Source organism: Ylistrum balloti, unplaced genomic scaffold (genome assembly GCF_031769215.1).
Source record: "Ylistrum balloti isolate Yb309-2 unplaced genomic scaffold, AGI_CSIRO_Ybal_v1 Utg370948, whole genome shotgun sequence".
Taxonomy (NCBI): Eukaryota; Metazoa; Mollusca; class Bivalvia; order Pectinida; family Pectinidae; genus Ylistrum; species Ylistrum balloti.
The window spans coordinates 245,463-269,815 of record NW_026782534.1 but is presented as its reverse complement, the minus strand read 5'-3'; the positions used below and the strand labels follow the sequence as shown (position 1 = coordinate 269,815).

The window sequence follows — 24,353 nt, the reverse complement described above, 5'->3', positions numbered from 1 at the left end:
GGCATCTGAGAGGCAATTTATAGTTATCCCATTATCCATACCATGAAAAGGTGTAATAAGTAAAATTACAGACTTGTCTATGAAAATTATTATCATATGTTACCATGAATTGGTAAACGAGTTACTTGGGTCCTTATACATGAAGTTGATGTTATTAAACAAAATGGCCGCTCAAAAACATATCCAGTCCGAAACCGATGTCGACAAGACTGTACTATTACTTCTGGTGCAAGTACGGCAGGTCTTTGCTTCGATGTATCGTCGCATCAGAGGTATACGTCATCCGAAAACTTGTTAACGACAGAACAATAGAAATTGTAGATAGGCAATTCATAAAAAAACTATTTGATACACGGTATTGAACTGCAGTTGTAGGCCTACAAGATCATCGAACGACAAAATTAATATCGTAAAGCCCGAGCGATAGATATGACGAATTGCTAGCCCGATAGTGAAGCTTTTAGAAACAGGTTTATCATCTTGGTATTTTCTATGTGAAACTTTCTAACCATACAATGCAGGGTGTATCATCTGCCTGTCGTTGTGGCCATTCTTTCCAATGTTTTGTTTACAATAGTCTGCTGTTAATCTCCGCTCTAAACATCCAACTCAAATTTAGCGCTTGACTGCGGAACTAAGATTTCATGTCATTTCGATTAGTTAATATTGGAATAATTATATTTCATAAATATGTAAAGTATTCAAATTTAACTGGATTTACAAATATATAATATATATAAAATTTGCACTAAAATTATTATTTTATTATCAAAATATATTCGATAATATTATTTATCTTTTGATATTTTACTGCGGAGTTGCAAAATGGAGTCCTCCAGGAAAGTTTGCGCTCCACGAGATTGCTCTATAAAGATAGCGAAATGGAAAGTTAGAAAAGGATACAAAGTTTCACACGGCGCTGTTTTATGCACTTATGATACAAGTAATGCGAAGGGACTTAAAATAAAGGCAACCGAAGTTGGAACGGTTGTTGACATCTTAGTCAAAGAAGGGGAACTCTTGGAGCCAGGGTAATAACTAATACTAATTTCACTGTCGAAAAGATATCGTCAGTCACTATTATTATATACATATATATGCAGTACACGTAATATACTTCTGTTTAATGTTCATTAAAAGATTTGTAATTTATAATAGGAAGGATTAATGAAAAACACACTGCCCCTGGTGGGATTCGAACCGCGAACCTTCGAACTCTAGATGGACACTCTAGATCTGCGACTCGACTTAATGGAAATTCGCGCTAGCCAACGCATATGCTTGTAAGGCGATCCCAACTTTCAATTTCTACATTGCCCCATCCTTTAAAAAGTCGATACTTCCATGATAAAGTCTCAATATAACTTTTACTCTTGGAGTGGTCAATTGTAGCAAATACGTAAATGGAAGGAGTAATGAAATTCAGGAGAACACTTTTACACATACCATCTTCAAGGATACAGAAACCATAGATAAGGAAGGTCTATTGTAGACATATGCTAAGTGTTTTTCTATAGTGTTTCAGTAGTATCATTTCATATGTCTTGATTGACCATGTGTATATATGGTTGTCACGTTTGCCCTCCATCTTATGATGTATTAATTAGCTAGATTCTGGCTAAGGTCTGTCTGTGTGGCGATGTTTGAGTTTATTACTTCAAAGTTCAAGATGTATTGATTGTAAAATGTCACACATGGATCAGCTTGCCTGACCACTTTTATAAAAGCAAAAATGCATGAAAGTTTACTATGGGAAGTTAAGTTTTGAGATGCCTAAGATATTGCTTGTTGGATTGTACTGCATTATACAGAGGTTTTACTCTATATAAGCAATGGTGATGGTGCATGTTGTTCATGTGAACGGCTACAGTCAAACTGTGTCGATGTTGAAGTTTAAAAATAAAGATTGATATTGAACAGTATTGTCAATGAATCACACTTGCTTCATTTAAGCTAGGTTTTATTGTGAGTTCTGCACTACCTAGAAGGGCAATTAATGAATGATTCCAAAACTGTTATATTACTTTGTGAGGACAAATTTTACACTACATATACTGTATACATACTGAACTTCCTTTTTTGGCTGAGATACTGTGACACCATGCATCACCAGCTGTCACTTCTTGAGGTTCTGGTTGATTGGATTTATAATTTAAATACTACAACAAACAGTGCTAACAAAAGGTGAAATTGTCTAGAGGACTGATGTTGTCTACAGCATCGCTGAATTGATAGTTAGAGGATGACCATGCTAAACTTTTCATCTTCACATACACAAATGATGGAATTCCAGAAATGACAGATTGAAATCTGCTATCACCAGAACAGTTGTCCAGTGAATGGCTGGTGAACATCATATTATGTCACCTTAAAGCTTATATGGCCAGTCAAATGTTGGTGTTCCTCTGGTATGGCACTAGGGTTTTAGACTACTGCTAGTTCAAGATCTTCCAAAACTAGTCATACAACCCTGTTATATTCTTTATCAGTCTGAGATGAAGGTATAGAACACTAGACAACATCCATTGGAAGATATCTACAAACGGATGTTGTCCAGTCATCTCTTCCTTCAGCATAATTGCTGTTTTTGATCTGGACTCTGTATTCCTTAGGAATCAATTTATGAAGGACTACCAAATCATTGGCAATATTAACCCTGACATTAGATCTCTTTTTTGTTGTCTTATTTATCAGTCACTGCCAGGTAGGTCAACCAGCTGGAGTCTGCTTATATTATACAAAACAATTGCTCTCAGGAACTTCAACAGTTCCACATTGAACACAATAGGAAAGCAAATGTGCCAATGGTTTCTGATTCGATTGAACGATGAACCACTGTTGATTAAGAAGAATAAAGTATGTCCTATACTCATTTACAAGATTTTAACATAGTGATATTTGAACTGATTAATTTCTTGTAGTCCAGTGTCATGTACATATGATAACCAAAGTCTTCAGATGATTCAGGATTTGACAGACATTGTCAGCCAAGGTAGCAAATCTGGTTTGTTGCATTGGAATGAGGGAGACACCACAAATATTTTACATATGTGAACACAAATTGTACAAATATCCAAAAGTCATGGTCATCATGAATGATTGAGACTTTTTCTTATTTAAACTAGGTCTACAGATCACATACACTACTGGTCATTTTATATGAAGTGATATCCTCGTTGTAGGAATTAATCGATGATCATTATTGCACAACATAACACTCAAAGCATTAATCATAGACTGAAACTGTTATACGTCAGACTCTTAGAGTGAGGTGCAATTATTATTACAGGTACTTTACAGATTGATTTTAGCCTGGCTGGTTTGATGGTATGGATTGAAAATTGTAAACCTGTTCGATAATAAATAAATTGAAACATAACAATATTGCATTGGTTCAATATCAAGGAAAATCAACTGGAATGTTTTAAACGGAAAATATCACAACTGTTGAGTTACACAAAGTTAGAAATAAAGTTAAACAATTCCTCATGAAATTGTTGTTTTTCCAGCTGTCCTCTGATGCAGCTACAGTCATGTACCCACCCTACTGTGATGAAGGACATGTGTGCTGACTGCGGTGCGGATTTGAGAGAGTAGGTATATTTTTGTAAAGTCATGTTTTCTGTTTAGGATGATTGTTACAATAAATATATTTACTTGAACATACAAACGTCATTTTAAAGCTGTATAAGTGAAAATAAACATGCTAGATTATTCATAATTTCTGTTGTTTGTCCATTATTGTCACATCACACTGTGTGTTGTCTAGATCTTTCTGTCGTCCACTTCATACAGTGTGTTTTCTGTCTGCCCATCATTTGCCTCACACCATGTACTGTATGTTGTCTTTCCATGATCCTGACCATCTCACACTATGTGTTGTCTGTCCATCATCCATCTCACACTATGTGTTGTCTGTCCATCATCCATCTCACACTATGTGTTGTCTGTCCATCATCCACCTCACACTTCAAGTTGTCTGTCCATCATCCACCTTAAACTGTATATTTGTCTTGCATCCACCTCATAGTGTCTGTTGAAATACTTATCTGCAGATGAATTGTTTCTACATACAAATTATGTGAATTGTCTTGTTCCTACAAGTATCAATAAGAATAATATGGACATCCATGTAAGAATCAATATTTAAACCAATATGTAAAAGGTAAGACCATTTAACTGACAAAACAAGATGAACTACCTTCCTTATTAACTTGTACAAATAAATTTGGTTTTTCTTCTTTTTTAGACAAGCTGGTTTGGCGGGAGATCGACGGGCCCCAGTTTCTGCTTCTGTGGCAATGATCCACAGCATCCCTGAATTGATTGTCAGTGAGGAGGTAAAAGATATTTATTTTTTGTTGTCCCAGATCTGATTATTGACACAGATTTTTCACTGATGTGTTGTGTATGGTCCACAGATGATCCTGGCTGTATTAAGGATCTGGGTTGCATTTGTGATATCTGCCACTGCAGCCATCTTGAAAGTATTGTTATTGCTGTTTCTCTTGAATAGAAAGTGGAATCCAGGGAGGACTCTCACTATTGTGTTTATGGTCCACAGATTGTCCTTACTAGTATTGGAACATGTGTCTTCTTCAACAGAGCCACCAGCTTGATATGATGTTACCATAATTTTTCGAAGAGATGCCACTATAAATCTGATGGTAGTGCATCACATTCTGAGGTGATTTCTGTTTTTATGCTCCCGTTGTCCGTCCTTCTTCCTGTCTGTCCTTTTGTGTCTGGAGCATACCTTTGCCTACAGTGAAGCAATGATCATGAAAAACATGGTGTATACATTGGTCATACTAAGGGGATGTGATGTGATTAAATTCAGAGCCTTGGCCGCTCAATTACAGAGTTACTGCCCTTTGTTAAAATTTTGTGTCCGGAGCATAACTTTGCTTGCATTTAAACTAGGATAGCAAAACTTGGTGTATACATTGATCATATGAAGACGATATGCAGTCTACAAAATTCAGGACCCTCAATCCATCAATTATAGTGCTATTGTCCTTCATTGAAATAACTTGTCCAGAGCGTAAATTTGCTTTCATTAGAGCTAGGAAAATGAATCTTGTTGTATTCATTGATCATAATAAGACTGTGCACCAAACCAGATTAAGGGCTTGCAACCCCATAATTACAGAGTTATGGCCCATTGTTCAGATTTTGTGTCCAATAAAGTTGTTTCCGGGGAGCATTCATCAGTTTTACTGATACTCATGTTTTCTATAAGCTGAGATCATGACCTATCCTGTGCAGCCATTGTTTTATCTTTGAGCAAGATACTTCACCCCACCTTCACAATTTTACTTGATAGCATGTGGTAGGCCTCCAGCTCAATGTCTTAAAAAGGTTAGATGTATTTTGGAAAGGGAGAAGAAAAACTCATCACTTTTGGTTTTTTTTTTTCAAGTGAAAATACAGTTTATTTTTAAATTGATGTTGATGTAACACTGAATTAAGCTAGGTGACATACACACATATTAGCACTCTAAATATAGTTCCAAACTTGAACAGATACAAAAAGCATTTTATGACTTATCTACATAAACTTTTCAATACACCTAGCACAATCACTTATTATTATTCAATACACATGGTAGAATACAGGTCCTTCCTGTGAATGCCATCATGACAGCAAAAGTCACAGGATAATTTTGAAGTTGAAATTCTGAGTTACGAAAGAGCAAGCTAACTTAGGTGTAGGTTTTTTAATTACACAAAAAATATAGTCATGACACTTCAATAATTTATTACTGTTGACTCCAGAAGAACATCAGTTCACTAGTTATATTTTCTGTCCTGTGACTGGTGACACCAGAAGATCATCAGTTCACTAGATATAGTTTCTGTCCTGTGACTGTTGACACCAGAAGAGCATCAGTTCACTAGTTATAGTTTCTGTCCTGTGACTGGTGACACCAGAAGATCATCAGTTCACTAGTTATAGTTTCTGTCATGTGACTGTTGACACCAGAAGAGCATCAGTTCACTAGTTATAGTTTCTGTCTTGTGACTGTTGACACCAGAAGAGCATCAGTTCACAAGTTATAGTTTCTGTCATGTGACTGTTGACACCAGAAGAGCATCAGTTCACTAGTTATAGTTTCTGTCTTGTGACTGGTGACACCAGAAGAGCATCAGTTCACTAGTTATAGTTTCTGTCCTGTGACTGTTGACACCAGAAGAGCATCAGTTCACTAGTTATAGTTTCTGTCCTGTGACTGTTGACACCAGAAGAGCATCAGTTCACTAGTTATAGTTTCTGTCCTGTGACTGTTGACACCAGAAGATCATCAGTTCACTAGTTATAGTTTCTGTCCTGTGACTGTTGACACCAGAAGATCATCAGTTCACTAGTTATAGTTTCTGTCCTGTGACTGTTGACACCAGAAGAGCATCAGTTCACTAGTTATAGTTTCTGTCCTGTGACTGTTGACACCAGAAGATCATCAGTTCACTAGTTATAGTTTCTGTCTTGTGACTGTTGACACCAGAAGATCATCAGTTCACTAGTTATAGTTTCTGTCTTGTGACTGGTGACACCAGAAGAGCATCAGTTCACTAGTTATAGTTTCTGTCTTGTGACTGATGACACCAGAAGATCATCAGTTCACTAGATATAGTTTCTGTCTTGTGACTGGTGACACCAGAAGATCATCAGTTCACTAGATATAGTTTCTGTCATGTGACTGTTGACACCAGAAGATCATCAGTTCACTAGTTATAGTTTCTGTCTTGTGACTGTTGACACCAGAAGAGCATCAGTTCACTAGTTATAGTTTCTGTCTTGTGACTGGTGACACCAGAAGATCATCAGTTCACTAGATATAGTTTCTGTCATGTGACTGTTGACACCAGAAGATCATCAGTTCACTAGTTATATTTTCTGTCTTGTGACTGGTGACACCAGAAGATCATCAGTTCACTAGATATAGTTTCTGTCATGTGACTGTTGACACCAGAAGAGCATCAGTTCACTAGTTATAGTTACTGTCTTGTGACTGTTGACAACAGAAGAGCATCAGTTCACTTGTTATAGTTTCTGTCCTGTGACTGGTGACATCAGAAGATCATCAGTTCACTAGATATAGTTTCTGTCATGTGACTGTTGACACCAGAAGATCATCAGTTCACTAGATATAGTTTCTGTCATGTGACTGTTGACACCAGAAGAGCATCAGTTCACTAGTTATAGTTTCTGTTCTGTGACTGTTGACACCAGAAGAGCATCAGTTCACTAGTTATAGTTTCTGTCCTGTGACTGTTGACACCAGAAGAACATCAGTTCACTAGATATAGTTTCTGTCCTGTGACTGTTGACACCAGAAGATCATCAGTTCACTAGATATAGTTTCTGTCATGTGACTGTTGACACCAGAAGATCATCAGTTCACTAGTTATAGTTTCTGTCCTGTGGTCAAATGTTGTCTTACTCCAATCATGAAATACATTTATTGTCAGAATTAGCAGATATTTTCTATATGAATTATTCTATAAACAGTTTTATTAATCATTGATTACAGCAAGCTCTGGAACTTGGGAAAGCAGATGAAGACCGACTTCTGAAGAACAGGAAACTAGTCCTTCTGGTTGATCTTGATCAGACGCTTATTCATACGACCAATGACAATATCCCAGCAAATCTTAAGGTAAAACCACATTGGTTGATAGACACAGCAAAGAAAAAGTAATGGTACATAGCTATTCACCGGAAATAACAAAACTAATGATACAGCAGTATTGGTTTATATACCAGAAATTAAAGGCAAAGCTATGTGAAATCATTAAACAGAAATACACTGTAACAAACTGAAGATTGGATACATATTCATAGAGAGAAATTTCATGTTAACATTATATTGTTACATTAGTTGATAAAACTTAAACCAAAACCGTATTCATTTGTAAACTACAACTTAAAGTTTAAGCTATAGCTGCATATTGGCTTCTAAACTACAAATGGTTGTTACTATTCTGCTATATACTGGTATGGAAAAAATTCAATTTAGAATTTGAATCATTGTTCTGTTGTGGTTGAAGCATGAACAAATTATAATTGACATGATGTTTGTTGTTGATTTCAGGGTGTTAATCACTTCCAACTTCCCCATGGCAATTCTCAGATGTGGTACCATACACGTATTCGTCCTCAGACTCTGCAATTCCTGGAAACTGTCTCCAAGATGTATGAGCTACATATCTGTACATTTGGTGTTCGTATGTATGCTCACACTATAGCTCGCTTCCTTGACCCAGAGGGAAAGTTCTTCTCACACCGCATCCTGTCAAGGGACGAATGTTTCAACCAAAACTCAAAGACAGCAAATCTGAAGTAAATAATATTGTAACAGATAAATTCATAAAATGCATGCATCAGTGATTGATAAAATACTTACATCAGTAATTCATAAAATGCTTACATCAGCAGTTGATAAAATGCTTACATCAGCAATTGATAAAATGATAGTGCAAGGTCTATTTGATCCAATTATAATATTCCATTATGTGCTTTATTTTATTATCATGCTGAGATCAATATATTTATATATATATATAATCAAGGCCTGTTAAGGTCTTAATAATCATCCTTTAGTAAGGTATCCTATATATATATATATTTACAAGATTATTACTTAAACACCTGTGGGATAGCCATGACATCTTAAATTATACGCAGAGAACTTTAGAACTGTGCAAATGGTAATGTCTATACTGCATTCTTAATTTTATTGTTTATTTGTAAAATTTTCTTGGTGCATAAAAGTGCAAGAAATGCAAGGAAAAGAATTAAGAAAGTTTTATTCTTTGTACAGTCAAACTATTAAGGAAGAGTGTTTCTTTCTAATTCTTAATTTCTTGAGTTACAAAAGACTTTTTCTGTGGTTTGAATTTATTAAGTATGTATTATGTCTCTAACAATGCCTAGTTGTGTATTTCAGAGCCTTGTTTCCTTGTGGTGATTACATGGTGTGTATCATTGATGATAGAGAAGACGTATGGAATTTCTCCCCAAACCTGATTCATGTGAAGCCGTACAGGTTCTTTCAGGGCACTGCTGATATTAACGCCCCACCAGGAATGACAAAGACAGAGAAAGACAGTGAGCCCATAACACACACGGTCAGGAAAGTGTCTAAGTCAGATTCTAGGGAGGAAAAGGAAGGCAGTAAAAAAGAAGAGACAGATGAAGATCAAAAATGTGTAGATTATAAGGATGCAAAGGGAGATAATCTTTCAAAGGGTAGTAATTTAAAGTCAGCTGAGTCAGAACTGAAAACCACAGATGAAAATCCCAAGTTGGAGGGTGACATTGAAGTGACATCTGGTACAGATGGCAGTCAAATGTCTGATGGTAATAATGTAACAAAAGAAGGTCAATCAAATTGTGAAACATCACAACAGATATCCATGGAAACAGGTGACACAAAAGAAGGTACAAAAACCAGTGATGATAAAAAAGATGTCAGTAAAAAAGAAACTGATAGTGAAAAAGACAAAGCTGAAAAGAACAATGGCAGCAGTAAACTTGAGGAGGATGAGAACAAAAATGAAGAAATAGAATGGGATGATGATGATGACTATCTCCTGTACCTAGAAGAAATTCTGACACGGATCCATAAGGCCTTCTATGATCTATATGATCAACTACAGAATAAGACTGTCAAAGACAAAACTGATTATCCAGACCTCAAAAACATTATCCCTTATGTCAAACGAAAGGTGCTAAAGGGCTGCAACATAGTATTCAGTGGTGTTTTCCCCACCAATATGCCCCCAGAGAAAAGCAGGGCTTACATTGTTGCTAAAGCTTTGGGGGCAAATATTCAAACAAGATTCATACCAAAAGAAGGAAACAACACTGATGCAACCACACATGTAGTTGCAGCCTTGCTTGGCACAGTTAAAGTGAGGACTGCTCAAAAAGCTAAAGGAGTGTATATTGTTACGCCAAATTGGCTGTGGAGTTGTGGGGAGAGGTATGAGAGGGTAAATGAACTGTTATTTGAGCTGACAGCGACAGGTTCTTCCTCTTCTCGCAATAGTCCAGAAGTTTTCAATCAAAAGTCGAGAAATTCCAAACGTAAAGCTGAGGACAGTGAGGAATTATCCGATGAGGATGTTATAAAACAGTCTGGGAAAAAATCCAAACCAGCTGATGCTATCAGCAGTAGAAAAGAGAGATTTTCAGCGAGTTACAATCCCCTCTATTCCTTTTCAGATGATGACATAGCTTGTATGGACAAGGAGGTGGAGGAAATCATGGATGAGACTGATGACGATGAATCAGATGAAGACGACGATGAAAGGGATGCAAGGTTTCGTTCTAAAGTGTTGAGTTCAGAATCTGCTCATGAGTCATCAAGTGAGGAAAGTATGACAGGTGATTTTCCGAGAGGATGGAAGTCTAAGGACAGGAAATCAACCTCTAATGAAAACAGTCCATCTCATGATAAGGATCCTGATGATAGGTATCATGATGGAGGTGAAGAAAGTGAGAATGAACTTGAGAAATTTGAAAAGACATTGGAGGCCTTTGCTGAAGATAGTGCTAGTGAATCAGACTATGGCGAATCTATTGGGTCTGTTGATGATGAAATGGCGGCTGCTGTAGAGAGGGAGTTCCTGTCTCAATAGTTGCTAGCTGTTGGCCCCATAGACATGAATTGTGATAAAAATATTTCATATTATCTACTGCCATACATGTGCTAAAATTTTGTTTTCATTAATTTGAATTGAAGTTCGTATTTTTTCTTGATGAAGAAGAATTACTTTTTTAATATCCCTGACCTCTGGGTGCATGACTCCTTGTTACACTGCCTTGTGTCATGTGTCAGTTTGGCTTCTTGTTACATATTTGGAAAGTTGTGCCCCTTTGGGAATGCAATGATGTACCAGCTAGTCCTATACTGCTAAATGGATTTCAACGAGTTTTCATGCAATAATCCTTAGATATTGCAAATGTGTGTAATCTATATCAAAGTGAGTTATTTCCCCTTTCAAAAACTTATGCCCCTTGTACCTAAAGTACTGAATGGATTATATATATCCCATATATACCATTTTATAATTCTACGAACAACTCTGGCGTGGTGGGTGGGTATGAGTTGGCCACCAGACGACGGTTCCAGTTTGTTTTGATATAATTCTCTTTTCTTTTGTATCGTCAGAAATTGTTTGATTTATTATTACTGATATGAAGAGAGGCAGCAGTAAAAATTTTGTCAGACATCATATTTCATACATAATTCATATACCTGGTATCTATGACATCAATGACAATCTTACTTATAACCTACTCCCCATCATTAACTATGGATAAATAACATGTCCTCCTTTATTGGTTACCTAATTTATATTGTTCTATGTTGTTGCTTTATTTCTTAAATAACTGAGTGTTTATATATATTAAGTAGCTTGCTCATTCCTAGGTTATTCAATTTGAATATCTTCCATGAATTACTAAATATTGAAGTGAAAAGAAAATTTGTTTTCATTCCTTGGTTATTCAATTTGAGCCGCTCAATTTAAGTGAAAGGTTTTTTCCTTTTCCTTCATTGATACTACACAGGAATTTTATGGACCATGTGTAGATGTGCATGCATTTTTTATTCAGCAGAAATTCAGTTGTCATTTTAGCCAGGTCATTATACATGGGTCCATAAGTGCTTAGGTCAGATTTGGTGAAACTTGGTAAAATTGTAGTAACTTATGATATTTATATATCGCATGTCAGTGATTAGTACTTTCCCTCATAAGTTACTAAATTCTGTTATATACATGTATATTAGTGACTTGTTGCTTTGATTTCTTATTAGTTGCTAAATATTGTGTATCCCCCTTTTTTAGGTCGCCTGAGCCGAAGGCTCATGGTGACCTATTGCCATCATGATTTGTCTGTCGTCGTGCGCTATGCGTCGTGTGTCGTTAACTTTTCACATATTCGACTTCTTCTTAAGAACCACTGAATGGATTTTGACCAAACTTGGCACAAAGCATCCCCATGGGAAGCCGCTTCAAGTTTGCGAAGAAAAAAAGCATGGCCCCAATAGGGGCCCCAGAAGGGGGAAAAAGGGGGTAAAATTAGGTAAATCTTTAAAAATCTTCTTCTCATGAACCAACAGTCAGATTAAGTTCATATTTGATATTTAGGGTCCTTATGGCATGGTATACAAAGTTTGCGAATGAAAAAAAATCTGGTAAAAAACGGACCCACTAGGGGGCGCTCAAAAGGGTCAAAAATTCAACTTTGACCGATTTCAAGCAAATTTGGAAGACAGCATCCCTTATTGAAGGACATATGAAATTATGTTGAAAAAAGTGATAATGTCCCCTTTAGGGCCCGTAAGGGGTATAAAAGGGGCCATTTATAAAAAAAACCTTCATTAAATGACTACTTCTCAAGAACCAGGGAATGGATTTTGACCAAACTTGGCACAAAGCATCCCCATGGGAAGCTGCTTCAAGTTTGCGAGGAAAAAGGGCGTGGCCCTAATAGGGGCTCCAGGAGGGGGAAAAAGGGGGAAACTTGATACAAATGTTCTACACAAGGTCCTGGCAAGTGTTTTTTTTAACTTTTTTGGGGCGATTCAAAATCCAAGATGGCCACCCTGGCCTCTGTTTGGCTAAGACATTATGGACTTCCTCTCAAGAACCATTGGGTGGGTCATGTTCAAACTTGGTACAGATGTTTTACACATGGTCCTGCACAAGTGTTGTTACATTTTTGCAACATGTTAAAATCCCCAGATTATTGACATATATTCCTCAGATGACCGTTAAGGCCCCTTGGGCCTCTTGTTTTCTTTTTTTTCTTATTTTTTTCATTCTTGAAATTTTTGAAACAGTACAAATGATGACATTTTTATTCCATACTTCAATACATGAATAAAATCATATTTTTTTTCATCCTTTCAAAATATTGGAAGCTTCATTTACCTTAAATACTAAATAGCCAGTTGCATGTACTTTACCCTTATACATGTAAAATAAAGCAAAGCAGAAATATTATTTCAAGAAATGAAAAACATAGTGCTTTACACTGTTTTTAGAGAAAGAAAAAGATAGAATATTGTGTATTCTAATGAGTACTAACACTATTCCTTTTGTTTAGTGACTTTATATTTATTTATGATGGTAATAATTAGTCCTGGTCATATCTTTTGAATACAATTAATCTTGATGACCTGGGACCACTGATTAATAATATTTAATTGATCACATTAGACTTTCTTTTTGTATACTGTATACCAAGATACTTTCGCTCCAGGTTATTTTCACCCTTGTACCATTATTACACAAATTCACTTCATGTTCTTTTTGCCATTTTGAGGGTTATATAAAATGGTCATGTAAGTGTAGCAAATTTTTGCTCCATCTTAAAGCTACCCTCCTTTTTAATGGACAAAAAAAGCAAAAATTAAACTGGGGTGAACATTTCCTGGTACACAGTTTATTTAATGGATGTCAGTTGACAGTTCATTGGTTAAGCAGGTCCAATATCCTTAGTAAACTATCAAACACATCAGATGTAAGTTTTCAAATGTTATGTTTGAAGTAGTAATGTTTATAATTGTTGATGTTTTCTAGAGGTAAAGTAACTTGTTACATAATGATTTCCTGTCAACAAGACTTTGGCCATATTTTTGTAATAAAAAAAATTTTGATCAGAGGTACTTGATCTTTATTCTGTATAGGATTTCATGAGAAATTCACCTTAACATACAATGTTCATCAGGAGGTTTACTCAACACTTGATAAATTATTATAATAGATTGATGGAAATTTGATGAACCTAAAATCAATATAACTGCCTGGACATTTGATGAACCTAATATCAATGTAACTGCCTGGACATTTGATGAACTTTGATATCAATGTAACTGCCTGGACATTTGATGAACTTTGATATCAGTGTAACTGCCTGGACATTTGATGAACTTTGATATCAGTGTAACTGAACCCTAAAATCAATGTAACTGCCTGGACATTTGATGAACTTTGATATCAGTGTAACTGCCTGAACATTTGATGAACTTTGATATCAGTGTAACTGACCGAGCATTTGATGAACCTTAATATCAATGTAACTGACTGAGCATTCGATGAACCTAATATCAATGTAACTGCCTGGACATTTGATTAACTTTGATATCAGTGTAACTGACCAAGCATTTGATGAACCTTGATATCAATGTAACTGACTGAGCATTCGATGAACCTAATATCAATGTAACTGCCTGGACATTTGATGAACTTTGATATCAGTGTAACTGACCGAGCATTTGATGAACCTTGATATCAATATAACTGCCTGGACATTTGATGAACTTTGATATCAAAGTAACTGACTGGACATTTGATGAACCTAATATCAATATAACTGCTTGGACATTTGATGAACTTTGCTATCAGTGTAACTGCCTGGACATTTGATGAACCTAATATCAATGTAACTGCCTGGACATTTGATGAACTTTGATATCAGTGTAACTGCCTGGACATTTGATGAACTTTGATATCAGTGTAACTGACCAAGCATTCGATGAACCTAAAATCAATGTAACTGCCTGGACATTTGATGAACTTTGATATCAGTGTAACTGCCTGAACATTTGATGAACTTTGATATCAGTGTAACTGACTTTGATGAACCTTAATATCAATGTAACTGACTGATTCGATGAACCTAATGTAACTGCCTGGATATCAATGTAACTGCCTGGACATTTGATGAACCTAATATCAATGTAACTGACTGGACATTTGATGAACCTAATATCAATGTAACTGACTGGACATTTGATGAACCTAATATCAATGTAACTGACTGGACATTTGATGAACTTTGATATCAGTGTAACTGACTGAGCATTTGATGAACCTAATATCAATGTAACTGACTGGACATTTGATGAACTTTGATATCAGTGTAACTGACCAAGCATTTGATGAACTTTGATATCAGTGTAACTGACTGAGCATTTGATGAACTTTGATATCAGTGTAACTGACCGAGCATTCGATGAACCTTGATATCAGTGTAACTGACTGTGCATTCGATGAACCTAATATCAATGTAACTGACTGGACATTTGATGAACCTAATATCAATGTAACTGACTGGACATTTGATGAACTTTGATATCAGTGTAACTGACTGGACATTTGATGAACCTAATATCAATGTAATTGACTTGGCATTTGATGAACTTTGGAATCAATGTAATTGACTAGGTATTTGATCACTGTGTAGAAGATTGGGCATCAGTTGATAGATTTTAATAATGAGGTAGAGAAAGGGTTCTATTACTTCCACTTCCATGTAAGGGTCAGACTCGTACTGCAATCTGCCCTCTTCAAACTAGCTTCAGGAACATTCAAGAAATTGCATTGAACATAGTTTAATTTACATATCAACGTTACTGATGGAAAAGTGAAAGTGAAATCTTGGTGTAACCAGAGACATAAAAGTAACTTAAATACACACGTGAAGAATTCGTGGAAAACTTATATTTTGACCAAAGCGAAAGTAGAAATACTTTATCACATAAGTGTTTGTATTGGAAGGATAATTAGTAAATTACAAGCGTCATGAAGAGTACAAAATAACGTTGCGTTCCTCAACATGGACGAATCACGTAATGTGTGTCTTTGTCACGACATAAAATGGCGAGCCAAGTACCACTTCGTTATAAACAGACTACATGGGAAGTTACAGCAGGACCAATTAAAAAGAATTCCTCGAACAATTTGTACATGTCATAATGAAACTAAAGGTGTGTATGCTGTACATCGACCTACCACTGTAACGTACGTAGTAAGGTATCACAGATACTGTGATTGTACCAGATAATACATACTTTTACACCTGATGTGGCAACGTTTAGAAGGAGATTGTATAAGGTATTGTTTTGTCAAAATAGAAGTATCCTTCGATTTGAAAGGATGCTTTAGAACACCATTAAAGAGGATGGAAATCCCCTCACCTCGTACGATCACATTAGTGTATGTAAACGTCATAATTGAAAGTGAAATCGCTTTTTAGAAATTTCCATTTCATTTGGCACCTGCATGGTTTTACTGTTTTTTTTTAAATTACTATGTGCTGTATCTCACTATGTGAACAACCAGAGTAATTTTATGGTGGGTAGTAACTGGTGACTACCTACCACACTGAATAACAAGTTTGTTGCATGCCATCCAGAGTAATTGGGGTAAATTGTTTTGTCGATGGACACAATCCTGTGCTTTATATGTTTAATTGGATTAAAACAAATTAAACATTTTTGAATTTTTTACTCCCAAATGTAAATTAAATGTACTTTTTAAACTTTGTTAAATTATTGTATAAATGCTAATTTTTATGTGATTATTTTTGAAAAGCATTTGGTGACTCACCTGTTACACAAATGTGTCTGATTCTTTTTTTATATTTTTGTCCTCTGAATTTAGAGGTTGTTGTGTTCAAATTCCAGTATGTTTTATAAAATCAAGGATTTCCCTAATCTATTAATTGTATCACACTAAAAACTTGCTCTTCTATCATATCTGCTTGTATCTCTATCAATGTAAGCCATCAGTCAGTTGGTGCAATATCATGGTATTTAATTGGAATAACAGTGTTATTGGGGCAGTGACCCAGGGAGAACACAGAACAGGAGCTTGTTGATATTCATTATGTAATATATTTTCCAGATGTTTCATTATTGGTCATCTAAAGTTATAGAGATTTTTCACAAAATGCATATGTGAGTGTTGTGAGCAGACCCTGCCATTTAAGCAAGGAAAACAACACCATTTATTATGTTTCAACACTGTATAAAATCCAAACAAAGTAACAAATTTACAGTTATGTACAACTTGCTAAACTTCTCTCTACCTGTTGCTGATAAATAAAGCACACTTCGCCTTTCTTACACCCTAATGTACACCAGGTTCTCCATCGCACCTAGAATTGCTGTAGATTTTTAAATTGTATGTATTCATAGAAAAAGTGTACTGGGTGAAATATTGGTTCTAGCCCACTGACCTAATTGACTCTTAAGCAATCCAGATACCATGCCCATTTTAGGAACTGAGTACCACACCTGTCCATTAACATCTACACACTGGCGGTTTTGTGAATATTAGACACATCAGCTATACACAATTTATCTTCCTTGCATAAAATATTTATTTACAGGTTTATTTATACTTTATACAACATAGATATTGCATCCCCTCAGGAGTCCAGTACAACACCGGAGAATCCATTCATAAATTCATCCTAGCTAAGAAGCTCAACAGATTATTATCTACTTTCTCCTCGTGTTCTGCTAATTGATAGATATACATAAGACCCTGAAGCAGTGACCGCCCCACTGACCTATGGTCAGACTTCCTGACTAAGCCCTTAGCCACAATGCTTTCAGCCATGCGTCAATGAACCCCTAAATAACAAATCGTCAATCATGCCCCATTCTAACCCTCATCAACCAACTGAGCACATTAGATACATTTTCAGCATTGTAATGTTAATTAGAAACAGTAGATTGTAATAGTGTGATATAACTGACATGTGTATAGGGTATCGAGAGATTTTTGTATGAATAAAACACCTTGATTGACATCTTGTTTGTGAGATACACCCATTGTGAAAATTGATTCTTTGAAAAATCGCAAAAATAACTTGCAAATTCAAAGCTGTATCTGTGACTTTGAAGTGACGACTTTATCATTTGAACTCTTCAACATATTGCAGGTATAAATAGCAGTAAAGAAAAACAGATACGGGACATTTTGACAGAAAGATGGGAAAAAGTTTCCTCAGAAAATATCGCAGCAGCAAAACCATATTTTGATCATTTCATAGCAGAGCAAGACCCTTGTGAGGAATTTCATGGTTTTCTCAAAAATTTCCGAGACCGCATGATGCAAGATAAGTTGTTAGATAACAGTAAGAGCAGTGCCAGTAGGTTCCTTTACCTTCTACAACAGCTCCTTCAGAACAATCACTGCAGCATCCTGGATCCCATCTCTTCAAACCCGCAGACAAGGAAGATAAACAAGGAGGTCATGGTTTTGCCATCTCTACGTGAAAAAGATGTGGGGAATTTTATTGGGAGGAAGGGTAAAACACTGAGGAAGCTGGCTACGAAGGGGTCGAAGATTGATATCAAATTTAATGGTGGTACCAAAAATGTGGAAGCACATATTGTTTGTCCTGAGTCAGGTATGCATGCTCTGAAAGAGAAGTTGGAGAAAGAGGCAATAGAACTACGTAAACGCAGGGATCAACACGAAGAAACGGTATGTTTTCTTTTTGATCATATGATATCTCCTTTTCATTGTGCTAATGTGTCATTTACTGTGGGTCAAACAGGGCCTTGATATCACTTATGCTGTGTTTTCCTTCTAACATGTATACTGTTCCATCATTTCATTGTCACAGTTGTGTGATGCTTTATTTTGATATGATGAACCAAGTTGAATGAAGCATTAAATAGGTCAAAAGATATAAATGAAAGGCAGATAAATGGTAATTTTATGTGTTTTTTTTCATTAATCAACAGGTATATCAGTAAAGGTAAACCTCACAGGTACAAAACTGGTAATGACAGTAAGTTGAAAAGTAATTGCACAAAATTTGTTTACATGAATAAGTAAATCCTTTCAATTGCAGGTGGCAAAATATCACCGAGACAGAAAGGAGACGGGTAGGTAAAACTATACTAAGTATATCTCTTACGGTGATAATATGCATGGTTAGATGTGCTGTACTCAACTTACTGTGGGTACCAGTCTGCATTACTGATACTAGATTAAATTTTCGTGGTTAAAGTAAATTTGAAAATTTTGTTGAATTTGTTTTTGATGTGCAGAAATATGAACCATTAACAGGCTACATGGTTCCACATTGTCTAGCTGATTCCTTCTTCCACAGGTTTGTGAAAATCATATTTTTGAAGATGTATTTGCAGTTTTTAATTAAATTTGTCGATTGTTAATGTCTTTACCTAACTCGGATGACTCACGATAAGTAGATAGAGCATGATATATGTTGCTATGGTAAATACCTTGTCTTCATTGGACTAAATTTTCTCATATTTCACATTTGAAATATAACTGAAAATCTCAAAAATAAGAGCAACCCATAAACAACGTGTACAGTATTGACTCACCATGAGGATCAGAAACAGATTTAGTTGTTCCTTTTCTATCTACGTTATCACTACCATGATTTTTTCATCAGCTCACAAAGTAATGGTACACATTTTATTGTACAATCAACAGTGTCACCAACTTCTTTCCCTTTATTATCTGGTCGTAGCTGTTCAAAGTCAAAAGTGATTGGGTCAATTACATGGACATCAAGGAAAAAGATGTGACATGTATAACCAAATCAGTTGTATAGTTATCACATTTTTATATATATAGACAATGTTCTATGAGGGCTCATTCATAAGTTGTGAGCCTGGTATTGAAGTTGTCCTTTTTTAGCTCTACTATTCACTGGCTATTTAAGGCTGTGTACTCAAAGATTGTGTCATTTGGTCAGTTCATGTCTAAAGTAAACAAGGCAAGCAACTTTTACAAAATGGACAATATCACTGTGCTATAGGGATGACTGCCATCCTGGAAGGCCTGTTGCAACCCTAGAAATGGTAAATAAAATCCATGATATTGTTATGACTGACAGCGAGGTACAGAAAGATATATAGCAAGTACAGTTGGGATTTCACAGGAAAGAGTACATTCCATCCTTACAGAAGATCTTGCACTGAGAGAGCTCTCAGCCCCTTGGACACGAAGACTTCTGAGAGTTGATCAGAAGCAAACCAGGCAGACTTTTTTGTGTGCTAATCTGAATCTTTTAGAGGCAGATCCTGCTAACTTTCTGCAGAGGTTTGTGATTATGGATAAAACTATAGTCTGTCATTTCATCCAGAGGCCAAACAACAGTCTAAACTATGGAAGCACCTTGGTTCACTCTGGCCAAAGAAGGCCAAGACTGTTTCATCAGCTGGAAATGTTATGGCCTTGGTTTTCTGGAATGCTGATGATATTCTCAAGTCTCAAGTGCATCCACCTTATTCACCTGATCTCATTCCATCAAACTTTCGTGTATTTCCAAAATTAAAAAAAGGCCATTTTAAGTACCCACTTTCGGTCAGATGGTGACCTCATACATGCAGTGGAGGACTTTCTGAACGGTCAAGAAAAGGACATCTTAAGCATCACTGGCAAAAGTGTATAGATACTGAAGGAGATTACAACAGAAAATTTTACATTATGTCCAACAGAAGTAAAATCCTTAAATATTAGGCTCATAACTTATCAATCAGCCAATGTATGTAGTGTGTGAACATTATTTTGACTCAATTCGATCTAAAATATTGATTTTAGAATTTTTGAAAATTTATCAAATGTAAAGAAATATCCAGTGAATTGTACCGACTATAAAATGACTAATACATGTATCAGGTTGATCTGACAAACTCAAACGAGTTGGCAACACTGCATCAGTTTAAAAAATGAAGACAAAAGAAGTTTTATTCTTTTACAGGGTGTACAAATAAACAAGGACTGAAAATTATTTTGTGTTTGAAACTCTGTTTTCAATTTTTTTTTCTTTTGTTTTACAGTAGAAAGACTTCTTCACCATAGCAGGAATATGTCCTTACCAAGGGATTCCGATGATGATGATGATGATGATGATGATGATGATGATTATGATGATGATGATGATGATGATGATTTTGTTTTTTGATTGTTAGTACTGGTAGTATTATGATGTCATCCTATCATTTTCTCCATTTATTTTCAAATTATCCAAACCACTTGATACATTTGAATGATCTGATAAAAGAGAACAGAAGATTAATGTTTACATTGACTGAGAAATATGTTAAAGTGCTAAATCTGATTCATAGATGATACTTAACAGAAATAAGCAATCATTTTTAGAGTGTGACATTTTTTGCACAGGTTGTCTCCCCTTTTATGTAGTTATTGCCTTAGTGTTACATCCTCTACACAGGTTGTCTCCCCTTTTATGTAATTCTTGCCTTAGTGTGACATCCACTACACAGGTTGTCTCCCCTTTTATGTAGTTATTGCCTTAGTGTTACATCCTCTACACAGGTTGTCTCCCGTTTTTTGTAGTTATTGCCTTAGTGTTACATCCTCTACACAGGTTGTCTCCCCTTTTATGTAATTCTTGCCTTAGTGTGACATTCACTACACAGGTTGTCTCCCCTTTCATGTAGTTCTTGCCTTAGTGTTACATCCTCTACACAGGTTGTATCCCCTTTTATGTCATTATTGTCTAAGTGTGACATCATCTACTCAGGTTGTCTCCCCTTTTATGTTATTATTGCCTTAGTGTGACATCATCTACTCAGGTTGTCTCCCCTTTTTTGCAATTATTCTATGAGTGTGACATCATCTACTCAGGTTGTCTCCCCTTTTATGTTATTATTGCCTTAGTGTGACGTCGTCTACTCAGGTTGTCTCCCCTTTTTTGCAATTATTCTCTGAGTGTGACATCATCTACTCAGGTTGTCTCCCCTTTTATGTTATTATTGCCTTAGTGTGACAACCTTTATACCAGTTGTCTCCCTTTTAAGTTAATTACCCTATCAGTGTGTCATCCTCTATACAGGTGATGTCCCCATCTAGGTTGTTACTGTGTCAGGGTGACAGTCTCTACACAGGTAATGTCCCCATATAGGTTGTTAGTGTCTCAGTGTGACAGTCTCTACACAGGTGATGTCCCCATCTAGGTTGTTACTGTGTCAGTGTGACAGTCTCTACACAGGTAACGTCCTGTCTATGTTGTTAGTGTGTCATTGTGACAGTCTCTACACAGGTAATGTCCCCATCTAGGTTGTTAGTGTCTCAGTGGGACAGTCTCTACACAGGTAACGTCCCCATATAGGTTGTTAGTGTCTCAGTGTGACAGTCTCTACACAGGTAATGTCCCCATCTAGGTTGTTACTGTGTCAGTGTGACAGTCTCTACACAGGTAATGTCCCCATCTAGATTGTTAGTGTCTCAGTGTGACAGTCTCTACACAGATAATGTCCCCATCTAGGTTGTTACTGTGTCAGTGTGACAGTCTCTACACAGGTAATGTCCCCATCTAGGTTGTTAGTGTGTCAGTGTGACAGTCTCTACACAGGTAACGTCCCCATCTAGGTTGTTACTGTGTCAGTGTGACAGTCTCTACACAGGTAATGTCCCCATCTAGGTTGTTACTGTGTCAGTGTGACAGTCTCTACACAGGTAATGTCCCCATCTAGCTTGCTAGTGTCTCAGTGTGACAGTCTCTACAAAGGTTATCTCCCCTCCTAAGTTATTTCTGTCTAAATGTGACAGCCTCTACACAGATTATGCCCTTCTAGATTATAACTGTCTCAATATTACAGCCTCTACAAAGGGTATGTCCCCTTCTAAATTGCTACTGTCTCAGTATAATAGCCTCCAACATTGTGTCAGCTGTTGTTATTCTTTGATCAGTAAATAAATACATTTGAAATGTCGACTATATCTGAGATATTTTGCCTGATTTTGATTGGCTGGCTGTGTTATTCATTGTTTACGTTTATATTTCAGGTGCCAAATGCTCAACAAAGAAATACTGGCAATCAACCATATGTGATGTAATGCTGATCAAAGAATTAATATGTTGATTCAACTGTGATCCTCAGATGACAGCTCCTCAAAATCTTCACCATAAGGCATTGTTTCAATGAATGACAATAAATTGTTCAATGTTTCACTAATATACCATTAAACATGGAGACTGTTTACTTTTTATGCAATTTGTATCCTGACCATCCTGTTTGGAAATTGAGTTCCATGTTTCTGTGTAACTCAACTAGAGAGATGTTAGAAAAACACTTGTTATTATTTAGTGACATTAAGGTAAGATAGGGAGAATCTTCTGCTTTAAGAATAAAAGCTGTAAATGAGATGCTAAGAAAATTTTCCCTTTCATTTCGTTGTAAAATGGGAAAAGTGGATATTTGCCATCCTTTGTGAAATTTTTGGAAGTTTGCCACAAAAGTGTTGGTGAGGAAAAAGACGAAAATTGCACCAAAATGTATATCTAGTTTTGTTCTTTATTCTGTATGATACAGGCAAGACAAAATGTCATAGACTACTAAAGGTTTTGGTATACTTGATATGAAAAGTAACAAAAATGAACGGTAAAAACTTAGATATTGAAGAGAATTATGTTCACAAACTATTGAAACAAGTGTCTGTTTTGCTTTAAACAAATATAAGTATTAAGTGACTGACCACTTGGAAAAAAAAATCACACATGCTGTATATAGTTATTCTGTTTAGCTGCTATGTCAACTAATATACCAATACGAATGTGTTTATCTGGAAGAACAAGTCCTTTTAATGTGACTGCAAGGAAAATACTTTATTGTGAATTAAAATTTATCTTATTTTAATTTTATTTTAATTAAGATTAGAATTGAAACTTTAATTTGAAATTTTTAGGTATTTTGATATTTTGTTTATTGAATTAAGAAGAAATTTCTGCCTTTAGGAATACATTATTCTAACCTATATATATAACCATTCTGATAAAGATATTGTCATACAAATTTCTGATGATCTGAGGGAAGTCTTTATGAGGTTACCTTTCTATAATATTATATACCTAAGTATCTTCATCAATTTGAAAAGACAGTGATTACAGTATTGTGATACAGTACATGATATAATTTTTATGATGTCTACATCATTGTGAAATGTTTTATGTTATTGTAATCTGCTTTGTTTTGTTTGAATGAATTAAACCCAATTCATGGCAGTAGAGATAGATATCGTGTATGTACAGTGCCTAGGACACCGGTGAAAAACGATTCTGGGGAAAAGTCATCCCACACACCAACTGTAATTTGAGCTGTACATAATTTTGTAGAATGAATCCCTCACTGAAGAGTTTCAATAATATACTTGATCTTAGAGATCTTGTATTTCACAATTAAGTGTCATTTTTGTGGAGATCCATACTTCATCAATAGAGATGTACTGTCAGTACTATAACACTGTATTTGTGATTGTATTCCGTGATTTTTAAAATCACTGATATTTTTTTAACTTTTGCTTTGGATGCAAATAAATGTGATCTCACACCGTTTTGAATGTCTGGTATTGTTTTTGCAAAGTGAATTACCTGTGATTGAACTTTTTGCCCCGAGTTCAAAAACGTCCGTCCCATTTTCTGAAAATCGGGTCCTTGGTTGTTGGTTTTCATTATCCTAACTGTCATGGTATGTATTAGATATTAGTGAATTTTTCTGCCGACATTTTGAAATTTGCACAATGAAAACCAACAA

At 35.8% G+C, this 24,353-nt stretch overlaps 2 protein-coding genes across 2 annotated transcripts; both read left to right on the top strand.

Moving 5' to 3' along the window:
* Positions 1–825: 825 nt before the first annotated feature.
* On the top strand, positions 826–13,679 carry LOC132559661 (RNA polymerase II subunit A C-terminal domain phosphatase-like). Its single transcript, XM_060224277.1, has 6 exons — positions 826–1,031; positions 3,510–3,593; positions 4,250–4,340; positions 7,536–7,661; positions 8,097–8,344; positions 8,952–13,679. The coding sequence occupies exons 1-6, from the start codon at positions 826–828 to the stop codon at positions 10,645–10,647; spliced, it is 2,451 nt and encodes an 816-aa protein (XP_060080260.1). The 3' UTR covers positions 10,648–13,679.
* Positions 13,680–15,636: 1,957 nt separating this feature from the next.
* Positions 15,637–24,152, top strand: LOC132559665 (ATPase family AAA domain-containing protein 2-like). The gene is made up of 5 exons (XM_060224281.1): positions 15,637–15,788; positions 17,753–18,300; positions 18,674–18,707; positions 20,637–20,763; positions 22,609–24,152. Exons 1-4 carry the CDS (start codon positions 15,638–15,640, stop codon positions 20,759–20,761), a joined length of 858 nt encoding a protein of 285 aa, XP_060080264.1. The 5' UTR covers position 15,637; the 3' UTR covers positions 20,762–20,763; positions 22,609–24,152.
* The last annotated feature ends 201 nt before the right edge of the window (positions 24,153–24,353 follow it).

What these genes read in the sequence shown, in the direction of transcription:
- LOC132559661 (XM_060224277.1), top strand. Translation starts at nt 826, where the DNA reads ATGGAGTCCTCCAGGAAAGTTTGCGCTCCACGAGATTGCTCTATAAAG. An exon ending in TGCGGTGCGGATTTGAGAGA is followed by an intron (nt 3,594 to 4,249) that starts GTAGGTATATTT and finishes CTTCTTTTTTAG; the next exon opens with ACAAGCTGGTTTGGCGGGAG. An exon ending in AATTGATTGTCAGTGAGGAG is followed by an intron (nt 4,341 to 7,535) that starts GTAAAAGATATT and finishes CATTGATTACAG; the next exon opens with CAAGCTCTGGAACTTGGGAA.
- LOC132559665 (XM_060224281.1), top strand. Translation starts at nt 15,638, where the DNA reads ATGGACGAATCACGTAATGTGTGTCTTTGTCACGACATAAAATGGCGA. An exon ending in ATGTCATAATGAAACTAAAG is followed by an intron (nt 15,789 to 17,752) that starts GTGTGTATGCTG and finishes AACATATTGCAG; the next exon opens with GTATAAATAGCAGTAAAGAA. An exon ending in GGGATCAACACGAAGAAACG is followed by an intron (nt 18,301 to 18,673) that starts GTATGTTTTCTT and finishes TTTCAATTGCAG; the next exon opens with GTGGCAAAATATCACCGAGA.